Genomic DNA, 17,761 nt, shown 5'->3' with positions numbered 1-17,761 from the left:
TAGATTCTCCTCAAGTTGTAGACACTAGCTTGCAACCATTTCTGGAACCATTTCCATTGCGCCCCCACAAGGATTGATGAGTGTCCAATAAGGATGCTGGCCAGCTATTTGGCCCTAGCGGTGCAACTAGGGCAGCGCGGTGGCACAGCGGTTAGCACTGCTGCATCACAGCGCCAGGGACCCGGGTTCAATTCCGGCCTCGGGTCACTGTCTGTGCGGAGTCTGCAAGTTCTCCCTGTGTCTGCGTGGCTTTCCTCCGGGTGCTCCGGTTTCCTCCCACAATCCAAAGATGTGTGGATTGGCCATGCCAAATCGCCCCTTAGTGTCAGGGGGACTAGCTAGGGTAAATACATGAGGTTACGGGGATAGGGTGGGATTGTAGTCAGTGCAGACTCGATGGGCCGAATGGCCTCCTTCTGCACTGTAGGGTTTCTATGATTCCATGTAGGAAAATCTGAGTCGGCCTATTGAAAGTAAAGTTTATTTATTAGTGTCACAAATAGGCTTACATTAACACTGCAATGAAGTTACTGTAAAAATTCCCCTAGTTGCCACACTCCGGCGCCTGTTCGGGTACACTGAGGGAGAATTTAGCATGGCCAATGCACCCTAACCCGTACATCTTTTGGACTGTAGGAAGAAATCGGAGCACCCGGAGGAAACCCATGCAGACACGGGGAGAACGTGCAAACTCCACACTGGCAGTGACCCAAGCCGGGAATCGAACCCTGGTCTCTGGCGCTGTGAGGCAGCAGTGCCAACCACCCCTTTTGGCAGGATGAATAAAAAAAAGGGCATGTTATCTACACGCTGAGATATTAATAAGATGCTGAAGGATCCAGGTACCTGAGGATACAAGGTAGACCATTTAAACTGAGCTGAGGGAAAATTTCTTCACTCAGGGAATGATGAGACTGTGGAATTATCCACCATAGAAAGCAGTCAAGATCAAAGCTTTGCATGTTTTCAAGACGTGGAGATGCCGGCGTTGGACTGGGGTAAACACAGTAAGAAGTTTAACAACACCAGGTTAAAGTCCAACAGGTTTATTTGGTAGCAAAAGCCACACAAGCTTTCGGAGCTCCAAGCCCCTTCTTCAGGTTTTCAAGACAGCGGAGTTAGATATAGCTCTTGGGGCTGAAAGGATGAAATGATATGATGGAGTTGGAGAAGGAACATGTTACCGAGTTGGATGATGAGCCATAGAGTGTGCTTGAAGGGCTGGATGGCCTTCTCCTGCTCATATTTTTTATGTTTCTATCACAAACTAATCCAAATGCTTGCCGAAAGTTCACTTTCCAGCTTAGCCGGGGTGGGGATGCTGGTTAGCGGGAACTCTAGCTGATCCACCCCTTCTCATTACTGGCCCCTATGCCATGTCAGTCAGAGGGGGGGGAAGCGAGGGGGCAAGTAGGACTCAGTGCTATATAGCCAAGTTCTGCACCACATGCGGACGGCCTCAACCGGGATCTTGGGTTCATGTCACACTATCTGTACCCCCCCCAAGACTTGCCCTGGGCTTGCAAAATCTCACTAACTGTCCTGGCTGGAGACAATACACATCTCTTTAACCTGTGCTTAACCCCCTCTCCACTCACATTGTCTGTACCTTTGAGACTTGATTACCTGTAAAGACTCGCATTCCAACCATTATCTTGTAAATTGGGTTTGTGTCTATACATGCCCTGTTTGTGTACACAACTCCTCACTCACCTGAAGAAGGAGTGACACTCCGAAAGCTTGTGCTACCAAATAAACTTGTTAGACTTTAACCTGTGCTTACCCCAGTCCAACGCCGGCATCTCCACATCATGGCTACAAGAGCAGGTCAGAGGCTGGGAATTCTGTCCATGCCCAAATGCAGCAACCCCTGCGCACTATCCAGGCTTGGGCTAATGTGGTAAATAACAATTCTGCCACACAAGTGCCAGGCAGTGCCCACCTCCAACAGAGAGAATCTAACAATCGCCCCTCGACATTCAATGCCATAACTATCACTGAATCTCCCACTATCAACATCCTAGGGACTACCACTGACCAGAAATTGAACCGGACCCAGCCATATAAATATTGTGGCTACAAGAACAGGTCAAAGACTAGGGATCCTGCGGTGAATAACTCATCTCCTTACTCCCCAAAGCATTTTTGCCATCTACAAGGCACAAGTCAGGAGTGTGATGGAATACTCCCCACTTGCCTGGATGGGTGCAGCTCCAACAACACTCAAGAAGCTCAACACCATCCAGGACAAAGCAGCCCCGCTTGATTGGCACCCCATCTACCACCTTCAACATTCACTTCCTCCACCACCAACCGACGCAGTGGCAGCAATGTGTACCATCTACAAAAATGCACTGCAGTAACTTGTCAAGCCTCCCACAATAGCGCCTTCCAAACCCCACGATCTGTACCAACTAGAAGGACAAGGGCAGCAGATGCATGGGAACACCGCCACTTGCAAATCCCCCTCCAAGCCATACACCATCCCGAGTTGAAACTATAACACCGTTCCCTCACTGTAGCTGGGTCAGAATGCTCGAGCTCCCTCTCTAACAGCACCATGGGTGTACCAGTCCTCAAGGACTGCAGTGGTTCAAGGAGGGAGCTCACCACCATCTCCTCCAAAGATGTGTGGGTTAGGTGGATTGGCCATGCTAAATTGGGGGATTAGCAGGGAGAATATGTGGAGTTATGGGGATAGGGCCTGGGTGGGATTGTGGTCGGTGCAGACTCGATGGGCCGAATGGCCTCCTTCTGCACTATAGGGATGCTATGATTCTCAAGGGCAATTAGGGATGGACAATAAATAACCAACGACACCCACATCCCATGGTTGAATGATTTAATAAAAGAATATCCAATATGCCAAAGCAGAGCGCGAAAGAACTTTAAAAAAAAGGCTACTTACACTAGCCAATCAACAGCAAGGACTAGAGAGATCTCTTGTGTGGGCAGCCCCACAGCCTCCAAGATGATGGCGAGCGTCAGCACACCTCCCGCAGGAATCCCAGCAGCTCCAACACTCGAAGCAGTGGCAGTTACTCTGTCAAACAAAGATCGGCAAGTTTAGAACGACAGGACGGTAAATGCAAGGGAACTGGGACCTCCAGTCCCAAACCAAATGCGTTTCCCAACCTGGATGAGGAGGATATGGGAAAGTGAGCCGCCTTCTCCAGATTGGGATATTGGTTAAACTAGTATTTCTTTTATTTATTCATGGGACATGGGCGTCGCCGGCTGGCCCAGCATTTATTGCCCATCCCTCGCTGCCCTTGGAGGGCAGTGGAGAGTCAACCACATTGCTGTGGCTCTGGAGTCACATGTAGGCCAGACCGGGTGAGGACGGCAGATTTCCTTCCCCAAAGGGCATCGGTGAACCAGAAGGATTTTTCCGACAATCGACAATGGTTTCATGGTCATGCGTGGGTTTCCTCCAGCTGCTCCAGTTTCCTCCCACAGTCCGAAAGACGTGCAGGTTAGGTGGATTGGCCGTGCTAAATTCTCCCTCAGTGTACCCGAAGAGGCGCCGGAGTGTAGCGACTAGGGGATTTTCACAGTTACTTCATTGCAGTGTTGCGTAGGTCTAAGGTGTGAGGGACAAGGTTTAAAGGAGATGTACAAGGCAAGTTTTTTTTTTAAACAGAGAGTGGTGGGTGCCTGGAACTCACTGCCGGGGGGAGGTAGTGGAAGCAAAAACGATAGTGACTTTTAAGGGGCACCTGGACAAATACATGAATAGGATTGGAATGGAGGGATCGGGGGTTTTAGTTCAGTCGGGGCAGCATGGTCGGTGCAGGCTTGGAGGGCCGAAGGGCCTGTTCCTGTGCTGTAACTTTCTTTGTTCTTTAATGTATCTGAATGGCTTGCCAGACCAAGAGGTTTGACATGGGTCTAGAGTCAAGCGGCACGGTAGCACAGTGGGTTAGCACTGCTGCTTCACAGCTCCAGGGACCTGGGTTCGATTCCCGGCTCGGGTCACTGTTTGTGCGGAGTTTGCACATTCTCCCCGTGTCTGCGTGGGTTTCCTCCAGGTGCTCCGGTTTCCTCCCACAGTCTAAAGATGTGCGGGTTAGGTTGATTGGCCAAGCTAAATTGCCCCTTAGTGTCCCGGGATGTATAGATTAGAGGGATTAGTGGGTAAATATGAGGGTTAGAGGGATTAGCAGGTAAATATGTAGGGATACGGGGGGATAGGGCCTGGGTGGGATTGTGGTCGGTGCAGACTCGATGGGCCAAATGGCCTCTTTCTGCACTGTAGGGTTTCTATGTGCCCAGATTGTTTAGTTCATTTTATTTATTAGAGTCACACGTAGGCTTACATTAACATTGCAATGAAGTTACTGTGAAAATCCCCTAGGATTCGCTAAGGAAGACTAGCTTCCATCCGATGGGACATTGGGTAAACCAGTATTTTTTTCATTTATTCATGGGACATGGGCGTCGCTGGCTGGGCCAACATTTATTGCCCATCCCCAGTTGCCCGAGGGCAGAGATCCTCCAGCCTTGTACAGACTGGAGAGGAGGGAAAGGGTGTCGCGCATGCTAAGAAGTTTGAAGGTTTGCCAAGTTCAAAAAAAATGGGAGGCACAGTGGTTAGCACTGCTGTCACACAGGAACCTAGGTTTGATTCTGGCCTTAGGCCACTGTGCGGAGTTTGCACGTTCTCCCCATGTTTGTGTGGGTTTCCTCCGGTTTCCTCCCACAGGTTAGGCGGATTGGCCATGCTAAATTGCCCCTTAGTGTCCAAAGATGTGCAGGTTAGGTGGATTGGCCACAGTAAATGCACAGGGTTACGGGATGGGGGAGCCTGGATAAGATGCTCTGTCAGAGAGTCGGTGCAGATTCAATGGGCCGAATGGCCTCTTCCTGTCAGGAGTCAATGGAAATGATAAAAGTGAGGTGTGACTATTGACATCTAGGGTTTGACCGACTAATGTAAACAAACACTTTTTGCCCACATTTTTCAAGCACATATTTCAGATTTACTAGTTTTTGATAAGCTTTTTCCATCTCTCTCGCCCTGCGATTACACTTCAGAAACACTTTATTGGCTGTGAAGTACTTTTGGGCGTTGAGAGATCATGAACGGTGCTATAGTAATGCAAGTTCTTTACTGAAATTCATTAACCAGCCTCAACAATAACTTGCATTTATATAGCACCCTTAACGTGGTTCAACACACTTTGCGGGAGTGTTACCCAACAAAACCCGATATTGAGTCAACACTCGGAGACATTGGGACATTGATCAAAAGCTTGGTCAAACAGTTAGGTTCTGAGGGGTGTTTTAAGAAGCTGGAGAGAGAGAAGTAAAAGGATTTAAGGAAGGAATTCTAGAGCACATAGGTAGAAGGTAGCGTCACCAATGGTGGGACAATTAAAATCGGGGATCGCAGAGACCTCAGCAATGCTCATTAAAGGTGCTCTATAAATGCAAGTTGTTGTTGTTGTTGAGGAAGTAATGGGGAGGCGTATAGCGAATGGTCCAAGAGAAACAGGAGTGCAGTGTACAGAATGTTTCCTTTAGGCTGTGCACACCACCATAATTCGCCTAATTTCAGCCCCATTTCAAACCCCAGTTGTCCAACGCTGAGGGCCTTAACCCTGGATCAGCTCAGCTATCAACACCTTCCTTCCCTGCGTTCCCGTTCTCCAAGGCGACCTTCACGACAGCGCAGAATCGCCGAGCAGAAACTGATAGCCAAGTTCCGCACACGTGAGGACGGCCTCAACCGGGACCTTGGGTTCATGTCACACTATCTGTAACCCCCACGACTTGCCTGGGCTTGCAAAATCTCACTAACTGTCCTGGCTGGAGACAATACACATCTCTTTAATCTGTGCTTAACCCTCTCTCCACTCACATTGTCTGTACCTTTAAGACTTGATTACCTGTAAAGACTCGCATTCCAACCATTATCTTGTAATTGAGTTTGTGTCTATATATGCCCTGTTTTGTGAAACCAAACTCTTCACTCACCTGATGAAGGAGCAGTGCTCCGAAAGCTCGTGCTACCAAATAAACCTGCTGGACTTTAACCTGGTGTTGTGAGACTACTTACTGTGCCCACCCCACCCCAGTCCAACGTTGGCAACTCCACATCATTCCCTCCCTGCAGTGGACTGGTAAGCGATTTTCCTCTACATCACTATATACAGCTTCTTCCCTGCTGCCATCAGACTTTTGAATGGACCTACCTCGCATTAAGTTGCTCTTTCTCCACACCCTAGCTATGACTGTAACACTACATTCTGCACTCTCTCCTTTCCTTCTCTATGAATGGTATGCTCTGTCTGTATAGTGCGCAAGAAACAATACTTTTCATTGTATGGTAAGAAGTCTCACAACACCAGGTTAAAGTCCAACAGGTATATTTGGCAGCACGAGCTTTCGGAGCGCTGCTCCTTCATCAGGTGAGTGGAGAGTTGGGTTCACAAACAGGGCTGATATAGACACAGACTCAATTACAAGATGGAAAGATTTTGCAACCCCAGGCCAAAATGGTGGTGGGGTCACAGGTAGCGTGATATTAACCCAAGATCCCGGTTGAGGCCGTCCTCATAGAAACCTTACAGTGCAGAAGGAGGCCATTCGGCCCATTGAGTCTGTACCGACAACAATCCCACCCAGGCCCTACCCCCCCCGCTAAGTTACCCTGCTAATCCCTCTAACCTATCACATCCCGGGATACTGATGGTTAATTTAGCATCCACCTAACCCGCACATCTTCGGACTGTGGGAGGAAACCGGAGCACCCGGAGCAAACCCACGCAGACAACGGGGAGAACGTGCAAACTCCACTAAGACAGTGACCCGAGCCGGGAATCGAACCCGGGTCCCTGGAGCTGTGAGGCAGCAGTGCTAAGCAATGTGCTGCCCCATATATGCAGAACTTGGCTACATTTTCACTGTATCGAAACATCGAAAAACTACAGCACAAACAGGCCCTTCGGCCCACAAGTTGTGCCGAACACATCCCTACCTTCTAGACCTACCTATAACCCTCCATCCCATTACGCTCCATGTACTCATCCAGGAGTCTCTTAAAAGACCCTATTGAGTTCGCCTCCACCACCACTGACGGCAGCCGATTCCACTCGTCCACCACCCTCTGTGTGAAAAACTTCCCCCTAACATCTCCCCTGTACCTACCCCCCCAGCACCTTAAACCTGTGTCCTCTCGTAGCAGACATTTCCACCCTGGGAAAAAGCCTCTGAGAGTCCACCCGATCTATGCCTCTCAACATCTTATATACCTCTATTAGGTCTCCTCTCATCCTTCGTCTCTCCAAGGAGAAAAGACCGAGCTCCCTCAGCCTATCCTCATAAGCGGATATGTTAATACACGTGAGAATAATAAGTCAAATCTAGTATATATCCTACTTTAGAAACATACAGCCCAGGAGGAGGCCATTCAGCCCATCGCGCCTATTTGAAAGAGCTAGCCAATGATTCCCATTCCACTGTTCTTTCCCTCAAAGCCCCCAGAAATGTTGCTCAAGTATTTATCCTTCTGAATGCTGTTAAAGAATTGGCCCTTTCAGGCGGTGCATTGCAAATTGTGACAATTCACCTGGAAGGATTTTCTGAAAAGTGAACACTCACAGTATGGTGATGATCTGGACGAAGTTGAGCGAGACGTTGTTGAGCTGGGCGATGAACACCGCAGCGACACACTGGAAAAGGGCAGCACCGTCCATGTTAACCGTCGCACCAATGGGCAGGATGAAGCGGCTGATTTGTTTGCTGACGCCATTATTTTCCTCCACGCACTTCATCATGAGGGGAAGCGAGGCAGAGCTGGGGGGCAGGAGGAGGAGTGCGAGAAAGCGAGAGACGGGGAGGTGGGGAAGGAGTGAGGGCGGGAGAGACAGAAAATTCCATTAAAAATACAACCATCAAGCGATGAAACTCCATCTGACCTCAGCACAACATCAGCCACAAGACACAGGAGCAGAATTAGGCCACTCAAAGAACAATACAGCACAGGAACAGGCCCTTCGGCCCTCCAAGCCCGTGCCGCTCCCTGGTCCAAACTAGACCATTCTTTTGTATCCCTCCATTCCCACTCCGTTCATGTGGCTATCTAGATAAGTCTTAAACGTTCCCAGTGTGTCCGCCTCCACCACCTTGCCCGGCAGCGCATTCCAGGCCCCACCACCCTCTGTGTAAAATACGTCCTTCTGATATCCGTGTTAAACGTCCCCCCCCTCACCTTGAACCTATGACCCCTCGTGAACGTCACCACCGACCTGGGAAAAAGCTTCCCACCGTTCACCCTATCTATGCCTTTCATAATTTTATACACCTCTATTAGGTCACCCCTCATCCTCCGTCTTTCCAGTGAGAACAACCCCAGTTTACCCAATCTCTCCTCATAACTAAGCCCTTCCATACCAGGCAACATCCTGGTAAACCTTCTCTGCACTCTCTCTAAAGCCTCCACGTCCTTCTAGTAGTGCGGCGACCAGAACTGGACGCAGTATTCCAAATGCTGCCGAACCAACGTTCTATACAACTGCACTCAACCCATCGAATCTGCTCCACCATTCAATCATGGTTGATATTTTTCTCATCTCCATTCTCCTGCCTTTTCCCCATAACCCCTGATTCCCTTATTAATCAAGAACCTATCTATCTCTGTCTTAAAGACACTCAATGACCCGGCCTCCAGACCCTTCTGCGGCAAAGAGTTCCACAGATTCACCACTCTCTGGCTGAAGAAATTCCTCCTCATCTCTGTTTTAAAGGATCGTCCCTTTAGCCTGAGGCTGTGCCCTCTGGTTCTAGTTTTTCCTACTAGTGGAAACATCCTCTCCACGTCCACTCTATCCAGACCTCGCAGTATCCTGTAAGTTTCAATAAGATCCCCCCTCATCCTTCTAAACTCCAACGAGTACAGACGCAGAGTCCTCAACCATTCCCCAGCCGTGGCTCAGTGCGTTGCACTCTCTGAGTCAGAAGGTTGTGGGTTCAAATCCACTCCCGAGAAGGTGGGGCACGGTGGCACAGTGGTTAGCACTGCTGCATCACAGCGCCAGGGAGCCAGGTTCAATTCCAGCCTTGGGTGACTGTCTGTGTGGAGTTTGCCCAACAGATTGGGTCTGTACCCGTTGGAGTTTAGAAGGATGAGGGGTGATCTTATAGAGACATATAAGATAATGAAGGGGCTGGATAGGGTAGAGGTGGAGAGATTCTTTCCACTTAGAAGGGAAACCAGAACTAGAGGGCACAGCCTCAAAATAAGGGGGGGGGGGCGGTTCAGAACAGAGTTGAGGGGGAACTTCTTCTCTCAGAGGGTAGTGAATCTCTGGAATTCTCTGCCCATTGAAGTGGTGGAGGCTTCCTCGTTGAATATGTTTAAATCACGGGTAGATAGTTTTCTGATCGATAAGGGAATTAGGGGATATGGGGAGCAGGCGGGTAAGTGGAACTGATTCGCTTCAGATCAGCCATGATCTTGTTGAATGGCGGGGCAGGCTCGAAGGGCCAGATGGCCTACTCCTGCTCCTATTTCTTATGTTCTTTCCTGTGTCTGCATAGAATCCCTACAGTGCAGAAGGAGGCCATTCGCCCCATCGAGTCTGCACCGACAACAATCCCACCTAGGCCCTATCCCCGTAACCCTACAAATCTACCCCACTACTCCCTCTAACCTACGCATCCCAGGACACTAAGGGGCAATTTATTTAAATTACCGTGACATGGGCGGCACGGTAGCACAGTGGTTAGCACTGCTGTTTCACAGCTCCAGGGACCTGGGTTCGATTCCCGGCTTGGGTCACTGTCTGTGTGGAGTCTGCACATTCTCCCAGTGTCTGCGTGGGTTTCATCCGGGTGCTCCGGTTTCCTCCCACAGTCCAAAGATGTGCGGGTTAGGTTGATTGGCCATGCTAAAAATTGCCCCTTAGAGTCCTGAGATGCGTAGGTTAGAGGGATTAGTGGGTAAATATGTAGAGATATGGGGGTAGGGCCTGGGTGGGATTGTGGTCGGTGCAGACTCGATGGGCCAAATGGCCTCTTTCTGCACTGTAGGGTTTCTATGATTCTATGAATTTAGCATGGCCAATCAACCTAACTCGCACATCTTTCGGACAGTGAGAGGAAACCAAAGTATCCGGAGGAAACCCACGCAGACACAGGGAAACTAGGGGCCACTGTTCAAAAATAGGGGGTCACCCAGAGATTGGGGTATTTTTTTTCTCTTTAAGATTGTGAACCTTTGGAACTCTTTTCCTGAAAAGGTAATGGAGGCAGAGTCTTTGAATAATTTTTTTAAAGGCAGAGATGGATAGATTCTTGACAAGCAAGGGTTATCAAGGGTAGGCTGGTGGGGGGTTGAGGTTATAACCAGATCAGCCACGACTTTAGTGAATGGCGGAGCAGATTAGAGGGGCAGAGTGGCCTACTCCTGCTCCTAATGTGTATGCGCGTACCTATTCTCTTCAGCGGACTAAAAAGAACCAATTCAAAAGAACAGCGCCCAATATTTATCCCTCAACTCGATGGGCCAAATGGCCTCTTTCTGCACCATTAGATAGGGTGGATAGTGAGAGCCTTTTTCCTCGGATGGTGATAGCCAGCACGAGGGGACATAGCTTTAAATTGAGGGGTGAGAGATATAGGACAGATGTCAGAGGTAGGTTCTTCACTCAGAGAGTAGTAAGTGGGTGGAATGCCCTGCCTGCAGCAGTCGTGGACTCGCCAACATTAAGGGCATTTAAATGGTCATTGGATAAACATATGGATGATATTGGAATAGTGTAGGTTAGATGGGCTTTAGATTGGTTTCACTGGTCGGCGCAACATCGAGGGCCGAAGGGCCTGTACTGCGTTGTAATGTTCTATTAACAGATTATCTGCCCTTTATCGCTTTGCTGTTTGCTGGCGTTTGCAAATTGGCTGCTGCGTTTCCTACATCCTCACAGTATTTGCATATCAAATAAATACCGCTAGCTGCACAGCACGTCAGGACACTTTTAAAGGGGGACAAAAGAAGGGAAAAAAGAAATAATCCCTCACTCACTCAACCTACCTGGACGCAGTTCCGAAGGCAGTAGCCAGGGCTGTGAAAATGCCCCACAAGAAGCTGTAAGGGTTTTTACGAGTGAAGACAAAGTAGATGAGAGGCAGGACGATTAACCCGTGGATGATGTGCCCCACAATGCAGCAACAGATGTACTTCCCAAGGCTGGTGAAGAGCAGGAGGACATTTTCCATCTCCACAATCTTCCCAGCGACGAGGAACATGATACCAAAAGGTGCATACCTGACGGGGAAAGAGTATCACATTACTCAAACAGCTACTGAGGTTAGGCCGGTGCTCGGGACTGCCTCCAAGCTCAGCCGCTCTCTTTGAATTGTAACAATTACAGTGAACACAGACCAGAGACAGAGTTAAATGACCTTTAATTAACCACTCAAATGGGCTCTCCATGAGAGTTCTTCCACGAAATCACTGATCGAGCCACGGAACAGTGGTTAGTGCTGCTGCCTCACAGCTCCAGGGGCCCGGGTTCGATTCCCAGTTTGGGTCACTCTCTGTGCGGAGTCTGCATGTTCTCCCCGTGTCTGCGTGGATTTCCTCCGGGTGCTCCGGTTTCCTCCCAGAGTCTGAAAGACGTGCTGGTTAGGTTGCATTGACCTGAACAGGCGCTGGAGTGTGGCGACTAGGGGAATCTCACAGTAACTTCATTGCAGTGTTAATGTAAGCCTTACTTGTGACTAATAAATAAATGTTAAAACGTTTTGCTTTTTAGAAGGAGAGGTACAACGATTTAGGGAGGAAATTCCAGAGTTGCTGGGTAGCACAGTGGGTTAGCACTGCTGCCTCACAGCGCCAGGGACCCGGGTTCGATTCCCGATTTGGGTCACTGTCTGTGTGGAGTCTGCACGTTCTCCCCGTGTCTGCGTGGGTTTCCTCCAGGTGCTCCGGTTTCCTCCCACACTCCAAAGATGTGCGGGTTAGGTTGATTGGTCAAGCTAAATTGCCCCTTGGTGTCCCAGGATGTGTAGGTTAGAGGGATTAGCAGGGTAAATATGTGGGGTGACGTGGATAGGGCCTGGGTGGGGTTGTTGCCGGTGCAGACTCAATGGGCCGAATGGCCTTCTGCACTGTAGGGTTTCTATGAGAGTTCTTCTATGAAATCACTGATTGAGCCATGGCACGGTGGCACAGTGGTTAGCACTGCTGCCTCACAGCGCCAGGGAGCCGGGTTCGATTCCCGGCTTGGGTCACTGTCTGTGTGGAGTCTGCACGTTCTCCCCGTGTCTGCGTGGGTTTCCTCCGGGTGCTCCGGTTTCCTCCCACAGTCCAAAGATGTGCAGGGTAGGTTGATTGGCCATGCTAAATTGCCCCTTAGTGTCCAAAGAGGTGTGGATTAGGTGGATTCCTCCGGGTGCTCTGGCTTCTTCCCACAGCCCGAAAGATGCACTGGTTAGGGTGCATTGGCCGTGCTAAATTCTCCCTCAGTGTACTCGAACAGGCGCTGGAGTGTGGCGACTAGGGGATTTTCACCGTAACTTCATTACAGTGTTAATGTAAGCCTACTTGTGACATTAATAAATAAACAAACAATAATAAAAATGGTCAGATATAAAGGAACCAAAATAATAAACAGCTCTGAAAAATAATTGGTACCACGGCACGGTAGCACAGTGGTTAGCACTGCTGCCTCACAGCTCCAGGGACCTGGGTTCGATTCCCGGCTCGGGTCACTGTCTGTGTGGAGTTTGCACATTCTCCTCGTGTCTGCGTGGGTTTCCTCCGGGTGCTCCGGTTTCCTCCCACAGTCCAAAGATGTGCGGGTTAGGTTGATTGGCCATGCTAAAATTGCCCCTTAGTTTCCCCCTGAGATGTGTAGGTTAGAGGGATTAGTGGATAAAATATGTAGGGATATGGGGGTAGGGCCTGGGTGGGATTGTGGTCGGTGCAGACCCGATGGGCCGAATGGCCTCTTTCTGCACTGTAGGATTCTATGATCTTGAGTGCTGGGAAGAGAGATTGGTCAAACCTGGTTTGTTTTCACCTAAACATCAGAGACTGTGGGGCAGCCTGATAGAAGTTTGCAAAATGATGGGAGGCGTGGATAGAATAGATAGTCAGTCTTTTTCCCCCAGGGTAGAAATGTCAATTAGTAGAGGGACATAGAGTTAATTTTAAAAGGGGGGAAATTTTAAAGGAGATGTGAGAGGCATTTTCTTTTCCCACACAAAGGGTGATAAATGCCCGGAATGCGCTGCCAGAGGAGGTAGAAGCAGATACAACAATAACAACATTTAAGAAGCATCTTAACAGATACATCAATAGGCAGGGAATAGAGGGATACGGACCGCATAGAGGCAAAAGGCCTTTAGTTTATGATGTGGAGATGCCGGTGTTGGACTGGGGTGGGCACAATAAGAAGTCTCACAACACCAGGTTAAAGTCCAACAGATTTATTTGGTTCATGTCACACTATTAGTGTTATCACTGTTTCTATTAGGATGGAGGGTTATAGTAGGCCTAAAAGGTAGGGATATGTTCGGCACAACTTGTGGGGCCGAAGGACCTGTTTCGTGCTGTAGTTTTTCTATGTTTCTATCTGTAACCCCCACCATTTGGCCTGGGTTTGCAAAATCTCACTAACTGTCCTGGCTGGAGACAATTCACATCTCTTTAACCTGTGATTAACCCTCTCTCCACTCGCATTGTCTGTACCTGTAAAGACTTGATTACCTGTTAAGACTCGTATTCCAACCATTATCTTGTAATTGAGTTTGTGTTAATATGTGCCGTGTTTGTGAACTCAACTCTCCACTCACCTGATGAAGGAACCAAAAGCTCGTGATACCAAATAACCTATTGGACTTTAGTTTAGAAAGGTGCATGTCTCAGCTCAGGCTTGATGGGCCAAAGGACCTGTTTCTGTGATGTGTTGTTTTTTGAAAATTATTCATTCATCGGACATGGGCGTTGCTGGCTGGCCAGCATTTATTGCCCTTCCCCAGTTGAGAATGTGGTGGTGAGTTGTCTTCTTGAGCAATTGATACAACTGAGTGGCTGGCTAGGCCATTTGAGAGTCAACAACATTTCTGTGGCTCTGGAGTCACATGTAGGCCAGACCGGGTAAGGACGACAGATTTCCTTCCCTAAAGGGACATTGGTGAACCAGATGGGTTTTTCCGACAATGGTTTCATGGTTATCAGTGGATTCTTAATTCCAGATATTTTTTATTGAATTCAAATTCCACCACCTGCCGTGGCGGGATTCGAACCCAGGTCCCCAGAACATTAGCTGAGTTTCTGATTAATAGTCTAGCGATAATACCACTAGGCCATCGCCTCCTCTTTGGTCTAGTGGCCACTTCTGTTATTTCCTGCAATGTACACTTTCAAACCAGTCATTATTCAGTTTTTTGTTGTCTAAAAGTATGGGCCAAAAACAAGGCGGTCACCAATGAATCCAACCCACAAGGGGTAGGATTTTATTCCCAATGAGGAATTCAGAACAACTTCAACCAGAGAATGGTTAGAATGTGGAACTCGCTACCACAGGGATCAGTTGAGGTGAATAGGTAAATGGAAGCAGATGGGGGACAGAATAACAGGTTCTTCTGATAAAGTGGAATGAATCAAGGTAGGATTTCTATTCTGCACATTCCATACAAGATAAGGACAACCACACCCTTCCATGGAATCCCTACAGTACAGGAGGCGGCCATTTGGCCCATCGAGTCTGTACCGACCACATCCCACTCAGTCCATATCACTGTAACACCATATATTTACCCTGCTAATCTCCCTGACACTAAGGGGCAAGTTAGCACGGCCAATCAACCCAACCCGCACCTCTTTGGACTGTGGGAGGAAACTGGAGCACCCGGAGGAAACCCACGCAGACACGGGGAGAATGTTCAGACTCCGCACAGACAGTGACCCAAGCCGGGAATCAAACCCACGCAGACACGGGGAGAACGTGCAAACTCCACACAGCGACCCGAGGCCAGAATTGAACCTGGGCCCCTGATGCTGTATTACAGCAGTGCTAACCATTGTGCCACCGTGCCGCCCTTATTTTTAGTTTATTTTTTAAAAAAGCTTATTTTTTATTAGTGACAAGTAGGCTTACATTCACACTGCAATGAAGTTACTGTGAAAATCCCCTAGTCGCCACACTCCGGAGCTTGTTCGGGTACACTGAGGGAGAATTTAACATGGCCAATGCACCCTAACCAGCACGTCTTTAGACTGTGGGAGGAAACTGGAGCACCCGGAGGAAACCCACGCAGACACGGGGAGAATGTGCAGACTCCGCACAGACAGTGATATGGGGCTGAAATTGAACCCGGCGCTGAGAGGCAGCAGTGTTAACCACTGTGCAGCCCGTAAACATTTTGGCAAACTGATACCCCACCCTCATTCTTGCTGGGTTAAATGTGACCTTTCTGGTCCAAACTATATTTCCAAAATTAATCGGCCAGGTTCCCTTGGCATGGCCGCACTGTCCTGAAGATCTCTCAGCCACACTCGCTTCCTATCTTTGCTCTTTCTGAGCTGTGGCTTCACTCGGGTGGTGTCACTGTTTCCGAAAATAAACTCCGTGCGCAGAACATTAAAAAACCACTTCTGACCCTGGAGGTGCCATCCAGTCAAAACTTCCGTAAACATTCTTACACATTCCACACTTCCAGCCCAGCAAAAATGTTGTGAAAAGCCAACTGGTTCACAAACATCCTTTTGAGCCAGGAACCTGCAACTCTTTCCCAATCTGGGCCTACACGTGGACTCAGTCTCATATTGGATTATGGGAATATTGGAATTTATTTTTCTCTCGTAAGGTTGAGAGTCTCTGGAACACTCTTCCTCAAAGGCTCGTAGAAGGAGGGTTTTTGAATATTTTTAAGGCAGCGCAAGATAGATTCTTGATTACAAGGGGGGGTGAAAGGTTATTGGGGAGAATAGGCATAAATATGAGGCAACAATCAGATCAGCCATCATCTTATTGAATGGCGGAGCAGGCTCGAGGGACTGAGTGGCCTACTCCTAGTTTGAATGTTACATTAATTAATAGACTCTCAATGGATTTAAGGCGCTCAGTTGTACAGTCGCTACGAATATAGAACGGCACCCGCTAATTCCTTCCCAGGACAACTACAGATGGACAAAAACAGAGTCTTTTTAGTGATATCTGTAGCGAACACTTTTTAAACAACAACTTGGCCTATGACATCAGAAGAAAGATCGCACTTTTTAGTAAAATAAAACAGCTGAATTTCTGGCAAATGTTATGCAAAGTTTTTCCCTTCTAGTCAAAATGTTATTAAGGCTTGCCATTGGTTAACTTGGATGAGGCACAAGTAAAGTTTAAAGTCCAAAGTTCAAAGTTTAATTATTATTGTCACAAGTAGGCTTCCATTAACGCTGCAATGGAACTATATTACCATTCCTTCGCTGACACTGGGTCATAGGGCAAATAGTAGAATCCATTATAAAGTTTATTGGTTAGTGTCACAAGTTGGCTTACATTAACACCGCAATGAAATCACTGTGAAAATCCCCTAGTCGCCACACTTTGTTCGGGTACACTGGGGGAGAATTGAGCACGGCCTATGCACCTAACCAGCACGTCTTTCAGATTGTGGGAGGAAACCGGAGCACCCGGAGGAAACCCACGCAGACACGGGGAGAACGTGCAGAGTCCAACACGGACGGTGACCCAAGCCGGGAATCGAACCCGGGTCCCTGGCGCTGTGAGGGCAGCAGTGCTAACCGCTGTGCCACCGTGCTCACGTTGGAGCATTTGAAAGTCCAAAGCCCTAGCAAAGAGTAGGCAGTGGGTGTGACGGAAGACTGAACATGTGTGTGGATGGGGCGCCCACAGAGAACAATTCAACTGGTTGGCACATGGCTCCAAGAGCCTTTCCACTCTTTGTAGAATGTGTTTACAATCAGAGTAAAAAGCACATGAGCAGTATTGGCAGCGGGATGGTTGCAGGATACATACAGCCTCCACCAAGTGAATTAATCTCAAACAATCAAAAGGGGAGTATGCTGAAGATCTTTGAGGAATAAAATTCAGAATCACAACTCTGTTGACAGTAAGCAGGTCCGCATATCACTCCCTCCACTCCTGAATAAGAGTCGTTACTGTATTATATCCCAGAATGCCAGTTGAAGAACAGAACTGGAACCGACCTTTAGTCAGTTATACATTTATTTGTGGAGTTAAAATATTACATTTTCGGAACTCAATCACAAGTTCAACAAATGTCGATACTTGCTCAAGTGAAGACCTAGTTAATACACCACACATACATTAAAAATTAACAATATGGCAAAAGTACTGGCATCCAATAGTACGCCAAGTCTCAATAGCAGCACAGCATGACAGCAGTGTACCATCTACAGGACATGATGAGGCAACTCACCAAGGCTTCTCCCCAAGCACATCCCATCCCCGTAACCTCATCAACCTAAGGGCAGCAGTTGCAATAGAGACCCCGCCACTGGGAACGCCGCCATGTTTTCTCAAGTCACACAGCCCAAGCCAACTTGGGACATATTGCTGGAATGGCCTTCCTAACAGTGCTGTGGGTGCACCTCCACCACGCTGCAGCGGTTCCAAGAAGGCACGGCGGCACAGTGGTTGGCACTGCTGCCTCACAGCGCCAGGGACCCAGGTTCGATTCCGTGTGCGTGTGCTCTGCACATTCTCCCCGTGTCTGCGTGGGTTTCCTCCGGGTGCTCCGGTTTCCTCCCCACTCCAAAGATGCGCCAGTT

The 17,761-nt window shown here is 48.6% G+C and overlaps 1 protein-coding gene across 2 annotated transcripts in view; it reads right to left on the bottom strand.

Annotated features, from left to right (window-relative positions):
- LOC144511417 (neutral amino acid transporter B(0)-like) overlaps window positions 1-17,761 on the bottom strand; it is a 61,183-nt gene that overhangs the window by 13,658 nt on the left and 29,764 nt on the right. For both annotated transcript variants that reach the window (XR_013500819.1, XM_078241752.1), the window contains exons 5-7: window positions 11,036-11,269; window positions 7,606-7,800; window positions 2,909-3,043 (exon numbers count right to left, since the gene is read on the bottom strand). Coding sequence is in view for 1 of the 2 variants with exons in the window: in XM_078241752.1 (XP_078097878.1) it covers window positions 2,909-3,043; window positions 7,606-7,800; window positions 11,036-11,269 (564 nt within the window). In the remaining variant the exon portion in view is untranslated. The remainder of the gene's footprint in view (window positions 1-2,908; window positions 3,044-7,605; window positions 7,801-11,035; window positions 11,270-17,761) is intronic.

Source organism: Mustelus asterias, chromosome 24 (assembly GCF_964213995.1).
Source record: "Mustelus asterias chromosome 24, sMusAst1.hap1.1, whole genome shotgun sequence".
Classification (NCBI taxonomy): domain Eukaryota; kingdom Metazoa; phylum Chordata; class Chondrichthyes; order Carcharhiniformes; family Triakidae; genus Mustelus; species Mustelus asterias.
This window is presented reverse-complemented; position numbering and strand designations above follow the sequence as displayed.